This window comes from Schistocerca nitens, chromosome 6 (genome assembly GCF_023898315.1).
Source record: "Schistocerca nitens isolate TAMUIC-IGC-003100 chromosome 6, iqSchNite1.1, whole genome shotgun sequence".
Taxonomy (NCBI): Eukaryota; Metazoa; Arthropoda; class Insecta; order Orthoptera; family Acrididae; genus Schistocerca; species Schistocerca nitens.
The window spans coordinates 85,660,449-85,684,986 of record NC_064619.1 but is presented as its reverse complement, the minus strand read 5'-3'; the positions used below and the strand labels follow the sequence as shown (position 1 = coordinate 85,684,986).

The following is a 24,538-nucleotide window of genomic DNA, read 5'->3' as shown; positions in this document are numbered from 1 at the left end:
ATTAATGTATCTTGTGAAAGGAAAAGGAAAATGTATCTTTTGGCAAACACAAGTAGGAATCTGGCAGTAGTTGCACACTACAAAAACTACTCAAAATTACTAAGAGAGGTTATTAAAAAATCAAAGAATATTCACATAATGTCAGAAATCAGTACTTCCAACAACAGACTTAAAGCTATATGGAACGTAGTGAAATGAGAGGCAGGACAACCAGCCACAGAACAGGACAACATCATTACTGAAATGAATGGAAGGGCTATACTTGATGTGTCACCAGTATCAAATGCACTTAATTAATCACTTTTAAATGTGGTAGAAAACACAGAGACTAACAGTTAAGGAGTAAAATCACAACAGTATGTTGGAAAGATAACTTTCATAAAATTCAATCACATGAATGTATCACCAACTTGTTCTCCTGGAATTAAGGAAATTGTACATTCTCTCAAAAATAAAAGCTCACCTGATTTTGATGGTGTTTCTAACAGAGTATTTAAAAATTTGTTCCCATGTAATTAGGCTAGTCTTATCTGAAGTATGCAATGTATCATTAACTCACGGCATTTTTCCAGAGAGACTAAAATATGCCATTGTTAAACACCTCTTTAAGAAAGGTAATATGAGAGATGTCAATAACTACTGACCTGTTTCACTGCTGACATTGTTCTCCAAAACTTTTGAGATGATGATGTATTCTAGAATAGTATCTCATATTAGCAACAATAGTGTCCTTAGTAAATCTCAGTTTGGGTTTCAGAGGGGTTGCTCTATTGAGAATGCCATTTACACATTCAGTCACCAGATTTTACAAGCATTAAATAATAAAATAGTGCTGGCTAGTATTTTCTGTGACCTAAGGCATTTAACTTTACAAATTACAGTATTCTCATAGGTAAATTGATGTCTTATGGGACTGATGGTATAGCCAACCAATGGATAATGTTGTATCCCACCAAAAAAAATGCAGAAAATTGTACTCAGGAATTCAAGCAATATATTCCAGGGACATAATTCTCACTGGAGAGAAATCATTTATGGGGTTCCCCAAGGTTCAATCTTAGATCTACCACTATTTCTCATATATATGATCTTCTGTCTAGTATACAGGAAGCAGAACTAGCTCTTTTTGCAGATGACACTAGTATTGTAATCAATCCAAGCATACATACACAAACAGAAGAAAAGGTAAACGTAGGTCTTAAAAGTATCATAGACTGGTTTTCTGTGAATGGTGTCACCTTCAACTTTAAAAAGCCACAGCATATTCTGTACATCTATGGGTACTACGCCAACAATAGGTGTAACACATGGTGATGAAATAATAAGTAGGGTGGGAACTCCAAAATTATTAGCGATCAATACTGATGAGAATTTAAACTGAAAAAAAGAAAAAAATTGCACACATTTTGGAGCTCTTAAAATATCTTCGTTGAGCCACACGTGTTTAGAATCATGGAAAATCTTGGTGGAGAGAAATCAGTAAGTTGACATATTTTACATGTTTTAATTCTATAAATTCTATAATGTCATATGGAATAATATTCTGGGGCAACTCATCTTTAACAAAGAAAGTCTTCATGGTGCAAAAATGTGCTTTAAGAATACTGTGTGGTGCTCACCCACGATCATCTTGTAGACATCTGTTTAAAGGAGTTGGGCACTCTGACTGCTGAGTCACAATATATTTACTCCCTCATGAAGTTTGTTGTAAATAATCCACTACATTTCAAAAGGAACAATGATGTACATAATTACAATACCAGAAGGAAAAATGGCATTCATTACTCCACATTAAGGTTGCCTTTAGCACAAAAATGGGTGCACAATGCTGCAATAAAAATTTTTAATCACTTACTCTGTGATATTAAATGTCTTGACAGACAGTGAAGTAAAATTTGAAAACAAACTGAAAAAGTTTCTCCTTGACAACTCCTTCTATTCTGCATAAGAATTTCTATTACTGTAGGCATTATTAACTCGTATCTGTATATCTTTTTTCTTTTTGTAATTAAAAAAAAGAAAGGAAAAAAAAGAAATAAAAACTTTAGAAATGTTCAGAATGTAACCGTGTGTACAAATTAATTTGTGATGTGAATGTAAAATGACTCATTCTACATCATTATAAATTATCACGCAAAATTTTCCCTGCGAGATGTGACAATAACTAACAATAGGGGATTCTTCCTACAAAAATTCCGCTTCTATACACCACTACAAATTCAGATTTGAGTTGCTCTGAATGAAATGATCAACCTTTGGCCACCACTTGTGCAGGATTCTTAAAACTTAAAATTAGTTGAATGTTATCTACTTATCACAATATACCTATAATACCAAATGCACTGTTCACTGTTCATCAGAATATTGTAAAATTTATAGTTTCATCTACATCTACATTCTACATTTATACTCCGCAAGCCACCCAACGGTGTGTGGCGGAGGGCACTTTATGTGCCACTGCCATTACCTCCCTTTCCTGTTCCAGTCGCGTATGGTTCACGGGAAGAACGACTGCCAGAAAGCCTCCGTGCGCACTCGAATCTCTCTAATTTTACATTCGTGATCTCCTCGGGAGGTATAAGTAGGGGGAAGCAATATATTTGATACTTCATCCAGAAACTCACCCTCTTGAAACCTGGACAGCAAGCTACACCGCGATGCAGAGTGCCTCTCTTGCAGAGTCTGCCACTTGAGTTTGCTAAACATCTCCGTAATGCTATCACGCCTACCAAATAGCCCTGCGATGAAACGCGCCACTCTTCTTTGGATCTTCTCTATCTCCTCCTTCAACCCGATCTGGTACGGATCCCACACTGATGAGCAATACTCAAGTATAGGTCGAACGAGTGTTTTTTACGCCATCTCTTTTGTTGATGGACTACATTTTCTAAGGACTCTCCCAATGAATCTCAACCTGGTACCCGCCTTACCAACAATTAATTTTGTATGATCATTCCACTTCAAATCGTTCTGCAAGCATACTCCCAGATATTTTACAGAAGTAACTGCTACGAGTGTTTGTTCCACTATCATATAATCATACAATAAAGGATCCTTCTTTCTATGTATTCACTATACATTTTTAGCATTAGTGTAAAGTCAGTTCACCTGTCTGGTACTCAAATATCTGTTCTGCTCAGGACCAAAATCTCTACATAACTGCCATTAAAGCCCATACTAAAAACTTAGGGAATATTGAAGATCAACAGACAAACAACATTATTAGTACGTTTTAACAATGGCCATAGAGAACTGTATGGTGGCCTGTTTCTTTGCTACATTAATCCCTTTAAAGCCACAGAGCTTCTGTACTATCATCAGCATCAGCATTTTACAGCTTCTTCCACTTTTTTATACATCTACATCACATTTTAAACAAAAGAGTTACCTCTAACAATACATAAATAAATGATCATATTTATATCATTAGCCACTTACTGTTGATCTGTAACTAAGGTTGTGTTTAATTTCCTTGTGACTCCAGTCACACCACTTAGGCACATCACAATCTCTACATTTTAATCTACCACCAAACTGCAGTATCTTTATTCTGATGGTTGCTACTTTTCTTATACACCACTACATTATTGCACTCTGTAAGAAGTTGCTCCATTTTCACACCTTATTCTCTCAGTTAATCTGTTACTCAAAACATTAAAAATTTCACTTCCTAAAAATAAAAAATATTCTTAAGCACAAAGAAATTCTTAAGCCATCTCATTTCAGATTGCACTGACAAATTTCATGACAAAATATAAGGACAGTATTGCTGATATTACTCACTATTATCTATTAACTCTTGAAGCTGTGCCCTCAAATAAGATGGATTTTCTCCATCCTACACCTGTCAAATTTGTATTGTAAAATCCACTTAGTCTTCACAATATACTCATCAGATACAGTACTAGGGCATTTACCAATCTTCTCCCTTTTTTCCTTGTGGTGCATGTGAGTAAGAATACAACTGGCATATATGTCACAAACATGATTTTTGGCTTAATATCCAATGAAGGATAAATACTTGTAGGATACTAACATATTACAAAAAAATTAAGATGAATAATTATAACAATGTACTCAGCCATACAGACTGACTCATAACTTAATGATATTAGCGCTACTTCCACTCTCCTGCTTATCCAAACTCCAATTTCTAGTGTGTGGCAATCTGGCTTTATAACATCCAAAAATGTGTTGGTTTCATTGAAACTCCTCCAACCAGTAAATCCTCTTGTATTTTAATAAAAGGCAGAGGTAGCCATGTTTAGATAGCATAACATTCAGTATATGAAGACAAATAATGTGCATATGCTATATCACACTGAAGCGTACAAATGGAATAAGATAAAATAGTTTTTTTATGTTATGCTTTCTGACATATTCCACACCCATGAAAATCATTTCATTTTTGGGTCTATGGAACAGAAACTGAAACTAATCTGTGGAAGGGAAAAAAAGGACATTAACCCAATCCAACATAATTCCATCCAATCTAACACAATGCAAAGTAAATTTCTTTTGAAAAATATAGACATTAAGTGAGTGACTTGGTAAAGGTAGCAGTGAACATTTTGCATGCCTGTGACTGCATGTAATAATAAGATTATTAATGAAACAGATAACTTACAAGAATTTTTAAAATTATTACTCAATATCTTCCATATAAAATTTCTTATTGTGTGATCGTTAACAGGGGATATGTGCCTGTGACAGTATCACATCCTTCTCCTGTTTAAATATTGCTTGGTGTAAAATGTCACATCTATGCTTCTGTTTTTCATACGTTCTTTGATAACTGCTGTAGGTAATACATAATTCATCATTATGTATGACATAATGTGTTGGCTCATCTCACATTATATTACCTTGGAGTTTTCTAACTATGTCTTACATAGTCTCCAATAAGAGTTTGTTGAACCTTCCAAAAATACTGTAAAGTAGTTGACAGAGTGACAGATTTTTGTATAACAGAATAAGATTTTATCTGGGTCACTTGCTCATGAAAAGGGAACCGCATAGTGTCTTTTATCGTTGTGGTTACAAGGCTACAGTTAATAGACACATCATGTCTGCAATTAACAAATTTTCCTATTTTTGTTTCAGACTCTCTGGACCAATGGCTATTCGACTAACTTTCATATCAGAATTTCATAGCCTTAAGTATAGGACAAGAATAATGGTACTATCTGGATTTCTGTATGCAATTGCAACCATTATTATTCCAGGTAAGTCAAATATCCATTTTAAGTGTGTAGTTAATAATGTTTTGTATTAGTTTTCAGGTATTAAGTAATACTTAACACTCCAATATATGTAACAGAATGTACGAAAAGATGTGGACTAGTGACAAGCATCAGGTGTGAGAAAAACTGAATTAGCAGCTGTGAAAAATGTTACTCTGAGTCGTGTATTACCCATGAGAGTTACTGGAAATATTAGCAAAATACAGGAGTGTACAGGCAACCTTTTACCCAAAGTTGGGATAATTTATCTGTGTATGGACATATGGATCTGTGCACTCTGAAGAACAACTCAAATTCATAAATTGAGGTACTATGTGAATTATGTATTGTACTTTATTCATCTCATGACGCACATTTGCAGTCCATTTGGTTTTCATACAGGAGACATGTCAAAAATTTATAATACAGTTACAATGATTTTTACATTAACAAATAATATCACAACAATAAATAATAATGCTACAAGGATATTTCTTGGAATATGTAACACATTGTACCCAGCTCAAATTTCCAGTTTGTCCTGCATGAATTTATCCACTGAGTAATAACACTTCAGTGTCAGTACCTGATATATCTTTCTTTTAAGTGAACCTAAATTCATCTGCATCAGCTTGTTGCCTTTTTAATTTATTACAAATTTTCATTCCCATGTTTTGAAGTCCCTGTGCATACAGTCTGGGATGGTGGGTGGGGAGCATAAAATTTTCTTCGTTTCTAGTATCATGTGAATGGACAAAATGGTTTCCCTCAAATAATTCATGTCTGGTGTACAAAAATATAATAATCTCATATATGTATAAGGATGGCATAGTTAATATTTTAAGTCTTCTAAATAATGGTTGACATGGGTATAAGGATGGCATAGTTAATATTTTAAGTCTTCTAAGTAATGGGTGACATGGTTCTTTGTGATTTGCAGTGTACATATTTTGAATAATTTTTTTCTGCATTTTTAGTATCTGCACTACGTTTGTTGTGTTAGCCCAAAAAGCAATACCATACCTGAGAATGGTTTCAAAGTAGTTTGTATATGCTACTTTTCATGTGTCCATGTCAGTTGCAGTTGATAATATTTGATTACAAAGCTGCTCAGTTTGTTTACTAGGTATACAATTTGTGCCTGCCAGCTCAAATTTTTATCTACATTTAAACCTAAGAATTTGATTGAGTCACTTTCTTCTATATTGTGGTTGTTGTGTACAATCTTAATCTGATCACATTCAGACTGTTTGGTTTTGAACTGCATCATATGAGTCTTGGATATGTTTAGATTCAACCCATTCAACTGAAACCAAGTTTCTAAGGTACTAAGGGTTCTGATCACAGATCTGAGAATTTTTTCTGAAATCCTGATCTTCAACTAAGACAGAAGTATTATCTGCAAACAGAACTGATGGGGTGCTGATATTTAATTGGGCCTAGTATGGAGCTTTGTGGAACACAATGAGAATTTTTTCCAGTCAGAAAAATAATATGCGCCATTTGAAGAGATGCTAACACTTTATTATCTGTTTGATAAGTAGGATTTAAGCCATTGTAGGGCACTGCTGCTAATGCCATACTTTTCAAGTTTGTAAACAAGCAATGCATTGTTTAAGAATCAAACGCCTTTGTGAGGTCACAGAAAATTCCTGCCACTTTCTTTCTCTTGTCTATTGATGTACTTATTTTCTAAATGAAACTGTTTACTGCATCTGTGGTATTTTTCTCCTGCTGAAAACCAAATTGATTGTTTAGAACAACAGAATATTTTGCAATAAAGTTTTGGATTTGTGCAACAGCAAGTTTTTCAGGTATTTTAGCTAGGAATGGGAGAATCGAGATAGGATGATAATTTCCCATGATCTCTCATGATCCCTTCTTGAAGAGTGGTTTGACTTCAGCATATTTCAGTACCTCTGAGAAACAGCCATCTTCAAAACAATGATTTATTATTTGAGCTAGTGGGTTTGCAATTCTATTGTGTACCACTTTAATAACTTTGGTGGGTATTCCACCCCAACCTGCAGATTTTTTGTTTCTTGATGTTAGAGTAGCATTTTCTACATCCTCCGTAGAAACTTTTAAGTATTTTGGAAATTTATCAGATTTTTCATCTAAGTCAAAGGGATTTACTTTGTTGTGATAATCTGAACATTTACATCAGAATTTCTACATTTATAAAGAATTCATTAAAGTACTCTTCTATTGGAGCTGGACTTACAATAGTATTTCCTTCAATGTTATAGGCTTTAACAGATTTAATGACTGGCCACATAGCCTTTGCCTTATTTTTCTGATTTAAAATTAGCCTTTTATTTGCCAGTTGTTTTGCTGGCCTGACAGCTCTTTTAAATATGGTTTTATAGAGTCTAACATATTTAGTGAAATCAATATCTTTATTATATTTTAGTTCTCTGTGCAGTTGCCTTTTTCTTACACTGGAAATTTTTATGCCCTGGGTAATCCACTTTAATTCATTTGTTATTTTATTGCTGCAGAGTCTAGGTGCAAATGTTTCATTAAAGACACCAAGAAAACTATTACCGAATTTCTCAAAGGTTTCATCACTTGAGCTACAACGATCAAACGGACATGTTTTCTTTGCTAAAGTTCCTGCTCTTATGGGTTCTCATACATGAAGTCTTCCCATCTGTCTGTGGCAGCTCAATGAACAATGCACGATGATCTGAAATACCTAGATGTAGACAAAATTTATACAAATCATCATACACATAATTAGTTAGAACATTGTCAATACAGGTTGCTGATTGCCCATTGTCTCTGGTAGATTCAAAGAAATTCAATTTGAAACCATATTCCTTTACTAAGTCAGTGAATCGTGAAGTGTAGCTACTATCAATATTAAAAACAGCAGCTATTACAATTCTTGTTCTTTTTTTCTCTTCAAAGGTCTTCTAGCATAATTTGAAGTTTAGATAAGAACAGTTCTGTTGTTGACATCGTTGGAATTCTGTATATTGAGATTAATAACATTTGGTAATGAGTCCACTATTTCTGCTTAACAGCTCTCAAACACACATTCTTCATTCAAATAATTAAAACAGTTTCTGGTCTCACAATTTATATCACTATGTAGAAGTATACATTAGCATCCACATGACTTGTTTCTTCTGCAAAAGCTACTTGCTAATCTGAAGTTCCCTATTTTGTTTAGGATTTTAATTGTGTCCTCAGTAAACCAGTAGTCATTTACACAAACAACTCTAATATTTGCACATTCTGACAGAATGATTTCATTGTTTAAAGCATCAGTGTTTAAACCATTTATATTCCAGTGGATAACATATCTACTGTGACTATTAGTTATGGGCTTAGCACATTTCTTCCCTGATAACAGTTTGGTTTTGTCTTTCTTAATGCTGCACAAGTTTTTCACCCCCATCCCTACTTATCAGTTTCCCTTATTTTTTATGACCTGGCCAGTATCTACGAACATCTTACTGAATATTTTTGAGCCCAACCTATTCAGATATAGATGACAAGACACTTTGCACTTAGAAATTTGTTGGAATCAATGAAAACAACTCCTAGTTCAATGCACTGTTGTTTACTGTTGCTGTTTATTCTCTGCACATAGCTGTCATTCACTGATCTCCCGTACACAATGCCACTTATTATTATTCTGGAATTCGAGTAGAGTCTTCTGGCTATTCGGATGAGGTTCCTTGTGTTCTAATTCTTATTTATGTACCTGTACCCTACCTACTGCTCAACACATCCAATGAATTGTTAGACAGTTTTCTTTACTCATTTCATTGTTGTATTCTGACCATGATTGCTGAATACTGTATTATTGTCAACACAGTTGTTTGGTAAATTGGAAAATACATCAGACAAAAATAATCTATGGACTCACCAGCCACAAGCTCATTATAGTAGGTGGATTCTTGGTAGATACAAAGATTCCAGAATATGGCTCTGAAGCTGCTTGACTGGCTGGAGGATAACCACTCTATTCTCGGACTTGTCCTACTTGCTCTTAACATAAACTAGTGTAGCATAAATAAAGATGTTTATAATTGCAAGGATTTTCGTGTTGACAAAGAGAGGTGAATGATATTCCTTGGGACCAGCTTTGCACATTATTGTAACTACTTTCTTCTGTCACAAATGAATTACAGACATTGGTTGTGAAAAATCAGTGAGGAAAATTAAAAATTTGTGGTGGACCAGTACTCGAACCTGGGTCTCCTGTTTACTAGGCAGTTGCTCTGACCAGTAAGCCATCCATACACAGTGGTCATTGTCAACTTATGTACACACTACAAATGTAGTGTCATTGCCCATTATCTTCATTACTTGCAGCATTTTGCCGATTTCCATAAAAGTGCATCTGTACTTAAGAGATCATTGGCCATCTGAAAGAGCAGATACCACATTTATATGCTTTCTTCTGTATTTTTGGGATGGCTGCAGAATAGCTAGATTGACCCATAACAACAGGCCAACTTTGCACATTATTCTAACAAGGGAACCTCCCCATCGCACCCCCCTCAGATTTAGTTATAAGTTGGCACAGTGAATAGGCCTTGAAAAACTGAACACACATCAATCGAGAAAACAGGAAGAAGTTGTGTGGAACTATGAAAAAAATAAGCAAAATATACAAACTGAGTAGTCCATGCGCAAGATACGCAACATCAAGGACAGTATGAGCTGAGGGGCACCATGGTACCGTGGTTAGCGTGAGCAACTGCGGAATGAGAGGTCCTTGGTTCAAGTATCCCCTTGAGTAAAAAGATTACTTTTTTTATTTTCAGACAATTATCAAAGTTCAAGCACTCACACATAATCAACTTCGCTTTCCAAAATTCCAGGACATGCCGTCACCGGTGTCGTATAGAATATATCAGATGTGCTTTCCTGTGGAGGAATCGGTTGACCTATGACCTTGTGATCAAATGTTTTCGGTTCCAATTGGAGAGGCACGTCCTTTCGTCTACTAATCGCACGGTTTTGCAGTGCAGTCACAAAACACAGACACTAAACTTATTACAGTGAACAGAGACGTCAATGAACGAACGACAGATCATAACTTTGCGAAAATAAACAAAGTAAAATTTACACTCGAGGGGAGATTTGATCCCAGGACCTATAATTCCCAGGACCTATAATTCCGCAGTTGCTCGCACTAACCACGGGACAACGGCACTCCTCAGTTCAGTCTATCTTTGATGTTGCCTATCATGCACATGGACTACTCAGTTTGTATATTTTGCTTATTTTTTTCGTAGGTCCACACAACTTCTTCCTGTTTTATCGATTGATGTGTGTTCAGTTTTTCAAGGCCTATCCACTGTGCCAACTTATAACTAAATCTGAGGGGGGTGTGATGGGGAGGTTCCCTTGTAAGTACCTTCGCTTGTATTTTTAGGATGTCTGTGACAACCAAAGTGCCCCCATAGCAACAGACCATAAAAAACTGTGAGACTGAAAGCAACTGAAGTAAACCATTCTTAGTTACTCATCAGTGACTCAGCCTGCCAGTTTCTACAGTAGAAGATAGTACACTCATGCAGTTTACCTGCAGACATTGATAATATGTTTCTCCCAGTCCAGTTCAGAGTCAATATGTATGCCTAAATGTTTTACTGATATATATCCTGCGTACGTAGACAATCCTAGCAGAAGGTAATGTGCTTTTTCAGGATTGCAGAACAGTTTGTTAGATGCAAACCAGTTCAGTGATAAGTCCAGGATTTTCTGCATAGCACTGTAGAATACTAAAGCAGCATGTTGTGCACAGCAGATAACTTAGTGGTGACGTCTATTACTGGACAAATCGTTGATTCCAACTATAAAGAAGAATGGCCCCAAGAATTTGCCCAGCAACATACCTTCACAGCAGAATTCCTGTTTTTAACTGAGACAAGAATGATTTACTTATTCCACATATACCTTCACTGCATAGTTTTTTGTGCCCCTTAAGTCTTCTGGATATTCTTCTTTATTCTTCATCCTGTGATTATTGCTTGTGGTGAACCATTATTAAATAATGAACCCAGCATTGCCTTTACTAGCACTAAATTTACTTTCAATAATCAGCTTGTTTATCAGTAACTGTATCAATTTAACATCACAGGTAAGTAACCTACAAAGGCTAAAATCAGCATACTGAAGGTTAACATGTGGCTCATAAGTAAACATGTTTTGAATAGATCTTTAAGTATTTACTCCTTGTCACTGGCTGACTGATAAGAGACATTGCAGCATAGTGTCTGGCAGACATAAAAGTTTGCATAAAGAGTTATGAACAATGACCAATTGAAAATTACATGATGAATGCGAGATACTGGACATAGATTGAGCATTCACTGATGACTTGTTACTAACTCCCAAGGTTTTGTATGTAACACCTATTTATAGACACATGTATTACGGAAATTATGAAATAGTAAAATACAAGACTATTACATTTTAGATATTAACATAAGAGACATAAAAAATAAAATACACAAAGACACATCAGGCAAAGAAGCAAACTTCTTTTAACTGTAAAAGGACAAAATAATAGGTACTATGTTATAAGAGAGAAGTATTACATGCTTGGGGTTCCCAAGGCTTACCAAGAATTTTTGAGAAAACGAAATTTTCTAATTGTAATAATTAACAAACTAAAGGCATCTGTTTTGTAAGCATAAAAATCAAAGCTACTAAACTGTAACACAAGATTTTGGAAATAATTACTGTTTAACAATGGAATGTTTTTGTACAGGAAAATATTAAATACGAAAAACTTTTGAGATGCTAAATTTTCAGAGAAAGTAAGACATTTGCTTGAAAGAGAGCATGGGGATTTTCAAATAAGCTGTGTCAATCTTAGAAAAAACAATTTTTATCTGTTTTGAATTTTGATATGCACATTGTTTAGAGGTATCATAAACTAAAAACATTTCTGTAAACAAAATGTTTCCATATGAACTAAACATACTATTGAAACTTCCTAGCAGATTAAAAGTGTCTTCTGGACTGGGACTTGAACCTCGGACCTTTGCTTTCCATGGGCAAGTTCTCTACAACTGAGCTATCAAAGCACAACTCGTGACCTCCCTTCAAAGCCCTACTTCCACCAGTACCTCAATTACAAACTTATGCTTTTATCATTAGAAATTGGTAATTTTACAGTGAATAGTGAAATTTTGTGAAATAACTGCATGGATAATAATTCAGTCAACGTACATAACTATTCTATATGCACTAATACTGAAAAGAGATCAGAAAAGAAAAAAATGTATTGGCATCAGGAGTGGTACACATGAACCCTCTGCCAGGCACTTAAGTGTGAACTGCAGAGTAACCATATAGTTGCAGATGTTGCAGGTCACTCCATTAAGCTGCAGCAGGGGTGTACATTGTAAGCTGCTGACAGAAGTTGCTCTACCCAGATGCAGTGGACTTGGGCACATGTGGTGGTTGCAGAGGCACAGCATGGTTGACGATGTTCTGCATAGGTGAGAGTATGGCTTGCTCGGCAACATTCTGACCAGGCCTGGAGGTGATGTGGATAGGGATGTTCTGTGCAGGCACGGGAGTGGTACGCTCGGCAGAATTCTGCACTAGCCCAGGCCCAATACAGGTGGTGATGTTCTGTACAGGTGCATATGTGGAGCAGGTCATGGGGAGGCAGGGTGTGTTGATGTGTGAAGGTGGTTGCTCCAGCAAGATGCAGTGGCATCAGAATCAGAAGTTACTGGGCAAAGTTGGTTGGACTCGGCCGCTGTGTGTACGGAAGGATACCGAGGCAATTGCCGTGGTGCATGGTGGCAAGCATTGCCGTGACCAGTGGGGTTATGTTGTTGTGTGTCACTGGAATATTCCTGATGTAAATGTTTATTAGCAGCACCACTAATTAGAAATAAACTGTCAACATTCATAGGCCAAGTTTGAGTTTGGTCTGGACAAAACTGGGTATGTGCCATGTTTGTGTCCGAAATCCAGGACTGGCAGCATGTGGGTGGGTTGAAGAAATTCACATGTGGTGCAGTAGATGTGCTGCCCATGGTGAGTGAAAATGAATCCGTGCATCTGGAACGTTGCCGTCAAGTCATTGAAAAGTGTTTCTGCAAGTAGGATATGTTGATGAGGTTCCATAGTAGATCATTTGTGGCTTTCAATTTTTTGTGACTAACATCGTAAGTTGAACTACAGTATTGAAGCATTTCACTTGCACAACTGAGTCTGAAGATGGTGGATGAGTCACTTGAGAAGCACTGCACTATCCAGAACAGAAACCATTGGCCTGATATGCAAATTTCAGTGGCCAGCGGTTATGTGTGGGTGGCATTGTTGTAACTGCACTGGTGTGAATTTGACCTTGCACGTGGTTGTCGTTAGTCAATGGGTTCACCGAGGAGGAAACTTGGGATACATACAGGTGTAGAATATCAAATACATGATTACTGTGTAGAATAATACCACTTTACTGAAGACAATGTACATGAGACTTCCACAGAAGGACAGAGTACAGTGCTTACTAAACTGGCAGAGAGAGAGGGAGAGAGAGAGAGAGAGAGAGAGAGAGAGAGAGAGAGAGAGAGAGAGGCTCCACAAAGTTTCACTCACTAGGCTGGTCAGCGACGTTGTTGTTGTGGGTGACAGCCACCACAGTTTATTTTACTGGACTAGTTTCAAGCATTACCCATCACTGAAACAGGTCTAGTAAAACAATCTAGTACCAACAAGCAGCTTACATCAAACAGTTAATTATTAATGTGACACATTCACAATTTCTACAAGCTGCAGAGCACCAAATCTACAAGACAATCTTATCACTCCTGTGTCACAAAATTACAACATTCCCTTCAAATAGCATTCTCTGTTTTCCTGCATGAGAAAAGAAATACATGAACAATTCTGAACAATAGACTTGGTAAGGAAGCAGTTTTTACTTCACCTTATCCACTCTATATGTGCTAAGCATACCCATCACCAGTTCAGTACAAAACAAAAACAGAATTCAGAAGCTCTTGGGTGACTAGAACTGTGCTGTAATGTTCATTAATGATAATAGAGGATGACAGTAAGTTATTAGTAAGAAGGAAGGACTGATGAGAAGATAGTATCAACTTTGAAATTCCATTGCCTTACACGCCAATCATCGCAAGAATGTAAACCATGTAGACATACTGTGCTTAATCACACAGATAAACAACTGAGTTACACTGCGATATCGGAGTTGGAAAAGAGGCTAAATATTTCACCCACTCCAAAGACCTTGCCTATTAAGGATCTTGTCAGTGCTGTTGAGCAAGGGGTTCTCAAAACTGCCGAGTGAGACTACCAAAGAAATAAGACAAGAGGCTTGCAGGGTTACAACCAGGATGCCTGCACCGAAGCAGAACATCAACACTAAAGAAAAGAAAGCTCTCTGTTCCTTAATAAAAGACACAGAAATAGTGATTTTACCTGCCGACAAGGGAAATGCTACTGTTCTTTTGCCTGCAACATCCTATTTTGGCAAGATGATGGATTTACTGCAGGACTCAGCATATCGCCATCGCCAGAAGGATTCAACTGATGCTGTACAATGGAAGACATCCACACTCCTCAAATCCAGCCAGTTTCCTGACATCTTAAAAAGAGCTTAAGAGTACAAGCACCAGTTCCATCACAACTCTATGGGCTGTCTAAGATCCATAAGGAAGGGGCTCCTCTTTGCTCCATCATGAGCAATATAGGAGCCCCGACGTATTACCTAGCAAAACATCTGGCCTCTCTTCTAAGCCCATAGTAGGAAAATGTGAACATCACATTTGAATCTCAGAAGATTTTATACAATGACTGAAGACTTTGCGTCTCGAACCAACTATTTTAGTGAGTTTCAATGTGGTCTCTTTGTTCACGCGAGTGCCTTTGGTGGATTCATTACAACTTATAGAAAAAAGTTGGAGGAGGACATCTTACATCTTTTCAAACAAGTGTTTACCTTGACATACTATTTATTTAAAAAACAATATTTTGAGCAGATTGACGGTGATGCTATGGGTAGCCCTTTGTCTTCCATAGTAGCTAACCTTTTTGTGGAAGACTTCGAGGATAAAGCACTTCAGTCAGCAGTGTTGAAACACAAATGTTTCTGGAGATACGTGAATAACACTTTTGTTGTTTGGCCACACAGAGCAGCAACACTCCCTGCATTTCTGGAACATCTTAACTCCCTCAATCCCAGCATTTTCTTCACCATGGAAGTGGAGAAAAATGGAGAGATCCCATTTCTTGATGTCTTGGTCCACAGGAAAGAAGATGGTTTCTTGGGTCACAGTGTGTTTTGCAAACCGACTCTCACTGACCTGTATTTATGGGCTACAAGTTGCCATCACCTATCTCAACACAGTGATCTGTTGTGGACCCTCGTTCATAGGGCCAGAATTATCTCTGATGCAGGGAGCTTACCAGCAGACCTTAGCCATCTTTGCTCTGTGTTTGCACAGAACGGGTGCTCCGATAAACAGATCCGTAGTACATTTAAACCTGCATGCACTAAAGCTCCAGAACAGCCAGAAGAAACAGAGAACTCCATGAGCATGGTTTTTCTACCATATGTTGGCAGCATGTCCTTTAAGAGTTGCAGGCTGTTCAAAAAACATCAAATAAAATGTACCTTCTGCACTCCAGTGCGAGTGCAAACTAAGCCGGGTTCTGTTCAAGATGACCTTGGTCTAAGGAAATCAGGGATATCTAAAATCTCATGCCAGTGTGGGAAATCATACATTGTCCAGCCGTGTTGCACTGTTAAGGACAGATGTGCTGAACATAGACGTCACACCAGACAAGGTCAGCCAGAAGAGTCTGCTGTGGCTGAACACTGTCTTAACACGGGACACAGCATGAACTATGGAGAGACAAAGACCCTTTTGCCCGTTTCCACATACTGGGATTCCATCACTAAAGAAGCAGTCAAAATTCATATAAGTAATGACCTGATCAATAGACACACAGTATTTCAACTCAGCAATGCATTGGAACCAACACTGGCAGCACTATGGCATCGTCGGCTGCAGTCAAATGAATCTGAGCGAACACAGATGGAAAATCAAAGTCCACACATTTAAGCTTGGTGCCAACAGTCTGCCCGCACGTGCACTGTGCCGCTATTTGCGGCCACACTTTTCCTGCATCGCGAATGAGAGGCCTGTGACCCGTTTGTATGGCAGGGGACACTGGAGGTCGCCATGCTCTATGATTCGTCTATGATGATGTTATACCGTAGCATTTGGCACCTGCAATTCTTTAGTGAGCCAGCGTATATAATGGCGAGCCATTGCAGCAACATGTCGGCCAGCACCTGAAGATGACGAGCAGCTGTCTCGTCGAAATATTGTGCATATATCTGACACTGTGACAAAGCAAGCTGGGATATTTTTACTTCCCCTCTTGTTTTGCCATCTGCCTCCTTAAATTCATTTTTTTTTTTATTTACTATTAACAAATGTGAGTATAATCTGCATTTTCATAAAAGAGAGAGGTTGTCACTCAGTTTTGAAGAACATAACATCAGACCTAATTTTGTGTTTACTTTTATGTATGTAATTGATTTTCTAATTTATTTTCATTATGCGTAGTTATAGGGTGAAATCAATAGTTGTTTCATAACTTAAATGCTATTGTTGAATTATAAACAAATATAAATTCTATAATAATTATAAACATTTGGAGGAACAACTAATAGTGTTCTTAAAGGATTTATTTGGCTCTATTCAAAAACATGTTAGCAAAGCCAGCTCTTAATTATTTCCAAATTAATTAACAGTTTTGTCAAAAGTATTGTTTGCATAATGACATGTGTTAATTTCATCATTTAAACAAATAATTCAGCTTAACCCTCATAGTAGAAGAAACTGTTAAAAAGAACCAATATTTTGATGTATTCAGTTAATTTAATGAGTTAAGTTTAAATTGTAATTTCTGTAAGTTTAACTTTGAATAATTTGTAGTTTTAGCAGCTAATATTGTGATGATATATAAGGGCCCAATTTTTGGTCTCGAGACAGTCAGTCCACTGCCAAGTTTCAGATGAGGAATCTGTGTTGGTTAGATCAACAACAATCCATCCATGAAATAAGTGTAACACAATTAGGCCGTGTATAAAAACAATGACAGTGGCTGTTCCATACATACCTTTTTATTCTTCAAGAACTGTGTGGTTAGGCTTTTACTGCTCATAGATGTTCAACAGGAAACTATTGTAGCAGTATGTGGATGTTTGCCTGCAACCTATTAATGAGGCTCATTGAAAGTAAACTTATAGTGCACTGGCCATGTTGTTGTTGTGGTCTTCAGTCCTGAGACTGGTTTGACGCAGCTCTTCATGCTACTCTATCCTGTGCAAGCTTCTTCATCTCCCAGTACCTACTGCAACCTACATCCTTCTGAATCTGCTTAGTGTATTCATCTCTTGGTCTCCCTCTACGATTTTTGCCCTCCACGCTGCCCTCCAATACTAAATTGGTGATCCCTTGATGCCTCAGAACATGTCCTACGAACCGATCCCTTCTTATGGTCAAGTTGTGCCACAAACTTCTCTTCTCCCCAATCCTATTCAATACTTCCTCATTAGTTATGTGATCTACCCATCTAATCTTCAACATTCTTCTGTAGCACCACATTTCGCGAAAGCTTCTATTCTCTTCTTGTCCAAACTATTTATCGTCCATGTTTCACTTCCATACATGGCTACACTAACGTACAAATACTTTCAGAAATGACTTCCTGACACTTAAATCTATACTCGATGTTAACAAATTTCTCTTCTTCAGAAACGCTTTCCTTGCCGTTGCCAGTCTACACTTTATATCCTCTCTACTTCGACCATCATCAGTCATTTTGCTCCCCAAATAGCAAAACTCCTTTACTACTTTTAGTGTCTCATTTCCTAATCTAATTCCCTCAGCATCACCCAACTTAATTCGACTACATTCCATTATCCTCATTTTGCTTTTGTTGATGTTCATCTTATATCCTCCTTTCAAGACACTGTCCATTCCATTCAACTGCTCTTCTAAGTCCTTTGCTGTCTCTGACAGAATTACAATGTCATCAGCGAACCCCAACGGTTTTATTTCTTCTCCATGGACTTTAATCCCTACTCTGAATTTTTCTTTTGTTTCCTTTACTGCTTGCTCAATATACAGATTGAACAACATCGGGGAGAGGCTACAACCCTGTCTTACTCCCTTCCCAACCACTGCTTCACTTTCATGTCCCTCGACTCTTGTAACTGGCATCTGGTTTCTGTACAAATTGTAAATAGCCTTTCGCTCCCTGTGTTTTACCCCTGCCACCTTTAGAATTTGAAAGAGAGTATTCCAGTCAACATTGTCAAAAGCTTTCTCTAAATCTACAAATGCTAGAAACGTAGGTTTGCCTTTCTTTAATCTTTCTTCTAAGATAAGTCGTAAGGTCAGTATTGCCCCATGTGTTCCAGCGTTTCTATGGAATCCAAACTGATCTTCCCCGAGGTTGGCTTCTAGTAGTTTTTCCATTCGTCTGTAAAGAATTCGCGTTAGTATTTTGCAGCTGTGACTTATTAAACTGATAGTTCGGTAATTTTCACATCTGTCAACACCTGCTTTCTTTGGGATGGGACTTATTATATTCTTCTTGAAGTCTGAGGGTATTTCGCCTGTTTCATACATCTTGCTCACCAGATGGTAGAGTTTTGTCAGGACTGGCTCTCCCAAGGCCGTCAGTAGTTCTAATGGAATGTTGTCTACTCCCGGGGCCTTGTTTCGACTCAGGTCTTTCAGTGCTCTGTCAAACTCTTCACGCAGTATTGTATCTCCCATTTCGTCTTCATCTACATTCTCCTCCGTTTCCAGAATATTGTCCTCAAGTACATCGCCCTTGTATAGACCCTCTATGTACTCCTTCCACCTTTCTGCTTTCCCTTCGTTGCTTAGAACTGGGTTTCCATCTGAGCTCTTGATATTCATACAAGTGGTTCTCTTTTCTCCAAAGGTCTCTTTAATTTTCCTGTAGGCAGTATCTATCTTACCCCTAGTGAGATAAGCCTCTGCATCCTTACATTTGTCCTCTAGCCATCCCTGCTTAGCCATTTTGCACTTCCTGTTGATCTCATTTTTGAGACATTTGTATTCCTTTTTGCCTGCTTCATTTACTGCATTTTTATATTTTCTCCTTTCATCAATTAAATTCAATATTTCTTCTGTTACCCAAGGATTTCTACTAGCCCTCGTCTTTTTACCTACTTGATCCTCTGCTGCCTTCACTACTTCATCCCTTAGAGCTACCCATTCTTCTTCTACTGTATTTCTTTCCCCCATTTGTGACAATTGTTCCCTTATGCTCTCCCTGAAACTCTGTACAACCTCTGGTTCTTTCAGTTTATCCAGGTCCCATCTCCTTAAATTCCCACTTTTTTGCAGTTTCTTCAGTTTTAATCTACAGGTCATAACCAATAGATTGTGGTCAGAGTCCACATCTGCCCCTGGAAATGTCTTACAATTTAAAACCTGGTTCCTAAATCTCTGTCTTACCATTATATAATCTATCTGATACCTTTTAGTCTTGATTTAGTCATGATTCGTAAACCAAGTGTTAGCTATGATTATGTTGTGCTCTGTGCAAAACTCTACCAGGTGGCTTCCTCTTTCATTTCTTAGCCCCAATCCATATTCACCTACTACGTTTCCTTCTCTCCCTTTTCCTACACTCGAATTCCAGTCAGCCATGACTATTAAATTTTCCTCTCCCTTCACTATCTGAATAATTTCTTTTATTTCATCATACATTTCTTCAATTTCTTCGTCATCTGCAGAGCTAGTTGGCATATAAACTTGTACTACTGTAGTAGGTGTGGGCTTCGTATCTATCTTGGCCTTAATAATGCGTTCACTATGCACTGGCCCTATAACTGTGTAATATTGGGGGTTGTCAACAGTGAAAGTAAAAGACTGTGAAACACAACTGTGCATCTGTCAGCTACATCATTTACAGTAGACAGTAGCTGCACTTTCACAACCCATTTTTTGGCCAGTGTAGCAATGCAGTACATCAACTCTGAGGACAACAAACAAAGAAAGCAGGCGAGCGTCATCACAACGTGACACTCATGAACCAAGGAAGTAGTATCAACAAGCTCACTGTCCTGATGCTATCCCCTGAATCAACTGGATGGTATTCTTGGAAATGGTGGATGGTCTAGGATGGCAGAAGGATAGGGAGATACAGCAGGGAGAAAGGAATGGCTGTGGGAGCAAAGGCAGCTCATCCATCTGTGGGTACAGACAGTTGTGTGTTGTACATTGGGAAGTGAAGCAGGATGCGAAAGAGGCTAGTGCAGGATAGAGGGACAGCCCTAAGAAAATAACTTGTATATATATATATATATATATATATATATATATATATATATATATATATATATATATATATGTATGTGTGTGTGTGTGTGTGTGTGTGTGTGTGTGTGTGTGTGTGTGTGTGTGTGTGTGTGTGTGTGTTTAGAGCTGCTGTGTTGGCGGGGAGAGCCCAGTTAGTTGCATTATAATTCGTAGTTATGGCTGGGAGAACACCAGCACAGTAGTGAGTTGCATCAGTGGCACAGGACAGCTTTTTTAGTAGTCAGTGTGATAGTGAAGTAATACATAACAGTTTACATGATGAAAAGATAGATTCTCTTCCTATCTATCAGGGATTACATCACAGAGCCAAAAAATACTGGAACTTTAGCATCATGATTCATGGTGTACTTCTTTCAGAACCAAGAATAATAAAGATCTAAAAAATGAAAGAGCATCTGCCATATATGACCCATTTATCAAAAAATAAGCGACACTGCTCATAAGTTACAAACTGCAAGATCAAACTTTCGTGTGTGGTGCAAGTCCGATGAAGAAACATACTGTCACATATTATGAAGTGTAGTTCTGATGCAGACACAATTCTGACGTAACGACATAGATCTGAAGATGATCTAGGAAGATTGAGGCCATCCTCAGCTCCTATGGGTGAAGAATTGTAGGATTCCCCATAATTCAGGAGTGCTCTACATAAAGTAAGCAGTTACTTTGGTAGAAGAGTACTTGTGGAGTGCACATGGAGATCTTGTAGGCTAGGTGGTAGTTTGAGATGGAAAGTTTTTGCACTCAAATTTAGCAAGGAATGGAACGTATACCAAAGAGGCAGATTAGATGACATAGGAGAGGAAGTGTTCATTTCAGTCAAGATAAACTGAGTTTAATTGTGAAATTATCTAGACTGAGTAACAGATGTAGGTGAACTCAGGTTAATTTCAGCCCTATATATCATCTATATTTATCATAAATTAACTCTGTTTTTTAGATTTGCTAATGATTATAAATAACCTCAAATTTTTTTAAGAAACTGATAATTTTTACCACAGGTTTCTGTGTTGCCTTAATAGAAATCTCATCCACTTGATCATGAGTGTATGTCAGTGGTAGGTCTAGGTGTCCTGTACAGGGTTGATGAGGACCAGGGAGGACCCAGGATGTTGTAAACAATTCCCCAAATCAACAAGTTAGGGGTGCTGTCATTCACTGAAACTGAAACTGAGCCACTGGGACTCATTTCACCTGTTTCAGGGTAACCTGTTTTGTCTGGGGTCAAGAGGTCTATTAATCATTTGCAGTTGATGGTACCCCTTAGGGAAATGGCACCAAGGAGGAAAGGACACCAGGTGCACTCACTGTGTATGCCTGGGGGCCTCATTCAGTGTGTTGGAGAGTCTATTCCATCAGCCATTGAGGAACATGATGCAGCCAGCTACAGATTGTGGCACACAATGAAACAAATTATATCTGTTGTCTGTGTTCCAACATCATTCTTGGGTCATTCCAGTGACTGACAGAGAAGGTTGAGAAGACCAGCCTTGTGCATGGAGTTCAACAAAGCTCACAATTCGCAGAATTGTCCCCAGAACTGATCATGGCACTTTGGTTCTGAGTCAAGTGGAATGACTGAACCAGAGACTTTGAAGATTCTGTGACAAGCCACACTGCCACCTCCTGGACTTGCACTATAGGGTTGAGAACTGTACAGTTCCCATAAATGGGTCAGGTGTGCACTACACATAAGAGGCTGCTACTCAGGTTGCTGACTGTGTGTGAGGTGCTCACAATGGATTTAGATTAGGTGACTCTCCATCCAGTCCAGATTATGATAGCTGTAGGAAACCCAGACATACCTGTATAAGACTGAAAGAAATGCCTCCCATAGGTGACAGTATTAAAATCCTAATGGTAAACTGCCTTAGCACTTGCAACAAAGCGGAAAAGTTTGAAGCACTCTTGAAAAGCAATGTAACTCACATAATACTGGTACAGAAAGTGGGATGAAACCTTAAATTGATAGCAGTGAGATTTTTGGGGAAAATTAAAGTGTATATCAAAAGGATAGGCAAACTGGAAATGGAGTTGGAGTATTCGTTGCAGTAGACAATACACTCAAATCCACTGATCAGGAGTGGGCACCAAATGCTAACTGGGTCCTTCTGTCACCCATTAGACTCATCTCCAAGTGTAACTGAAAACTGTAGAGAAAACCTCAGTTTATTTGCATGTAAGTTCCCTAATCACACTGCATCATCCAACAATTGGAAAAAAAATACAGTTTTGTTAGTGATGGGCATGATAAGACATCCTGTGAAACATTAATATGCCATCTCTGAAAACTACCTACAACAAATAGTTAGCAGCCCCATTCACAATGAAAATATGTTGGATCTAATGGCGAAAAACATATATGACCTCTTACAAATAAAGATCAGTTTAAAAGGAGCCTGAAAGACTTACTAGTGGCCAACTCCTACACCATTGGCGAATTTTTTAATAGAAACAAATGATGTATTGTATATATTCATACTATTAGTATTGTTATTTCAGCTTTAAAAAAATATTGACATGTTCCACATCCATGAGGATCTCCTCATCACGGACCTAAGGAACAGAAAACAAATCTTATCTAATCTGAGGATGTCCACATTGAAACTGGTATCAATGACCATTCTGTGGTTGTGGCAACAATGATTAGAAAATTACAACTAAAATAAGAAGAAAGATATATAGCTTCAGTAAAGTAAATAAAAAATCAGCAGTGTCATACCTCAATGAGGAACTTGAAACTGTCATTACAGGGCAGGAGTGTGTAGAGGAATTACAGCAAGTTTAAAAGAATAGTTAACTTTGCACTGGATAGATGTGTGCCCAGTAGAACAGTTCATAATGGGAGAGATCCTCCATGGTATACAGTCACTGTAAAGAAACTTCTATAGAAACAAGAGATAACTGCATAATAGGTGTAAAACAAAGCATTGGGCTACAGATAGAGAGATGCTGAATTAAACACATTTGGCTGTCCTCCCTCTGAATAACTGGCTAACTGCACTTAACAATTGCTCTACCCTGTCCCCACCACGTCCGTTGACTGGTTTTTTGTTGGTCCAGTTTTGTCATACAGCATAAACTGTACACTTGAAATTGGACAGGTCAAACAAAAGTTGTAGTAATACATAGTATTAGTAAATAGCTGGCAAATTTGTTACACAATCAGAAATTATTTTACAGAATAGAAACAGTGCTTTATTAGAAACGCATTTATTTTAATTTTCTATATTGGATACATAGCGGTCTTTATTTCCTCTGGTATCTTATTGTGTAGTATTACACCAATGTTAATTATGCTCCTCTGACAGGGTGTTGTTCTGTGATATTTTTGGTGTGTATTTGATTTACCTCTGGTACAACAGTTGTGCACATTTTTTTCTTTGTTAGTTTGTCTGTTTTCAACAGGGAGACTCTAGTGAACAGGACAGCTTCATAAATGAACAATCTTGGAACATTCAGAACACCAAGCTCAGTAAAATGAAATTTACAGAACTTCATCTTTTTAAGGCCATAAATTATTCTTAGAGCCCCTTCTTAAACTCTAAAAACCTTTACAATGTGAGTTGAGTGTACCCAGAAAACGATGCCATAATGAAGCAGTGAATGGACTGTGCTCAGTATGCCTGTGGTGCTGTTCTTTTGCTTGGCTTTAATATTCTTAGACTGCAGCACATGGATGAGAGTTTTCTGGACAAGATATTTATAAGTGTGTCCAACCTTAAGTCTTGCTGAAACCACAGACCAAAAAAATTTGTATTGCTTACATTATCAAGGGGTTCATTTTCTAATTGTGCTTCAATAGACATTTGATTAGATGAAGGAAATAAATGAAAGTTGACACACACTGTTTTTTCAGTATTTCCAATGAGTTTGTTTTCAGTGAACCACTCAGAAAATATATTCATAGAACTTTCTGCTTTTGACTGC

At 37.6% G+C, this 24,538-nt stretch overlaps 1 protein-coding gene across 1 annotated transcript in view; it reads left to right on the top strand.

Moving 5' to 3' along the window:
* The window catches only part of LOC126262593 (synaptic vesicle glycoprotein 2B-like), a 229,077-nt gene that overhangs the window by 116,711 nt on the left and 87,828 nt on the right, over positions 1 to 24,538 (top strand). The window contains exon 5 of the mRNA XM_049959330.1: positions 5,104 to 5,225. Within this exon, the coding sequence (XP_049815287.1) occupies positions 5,104 to 5,225 (122 nt within the window). The remainder of the gene's footprint in view (positions 1 to 5,103; positions 5,226 to 24,538) is intronic.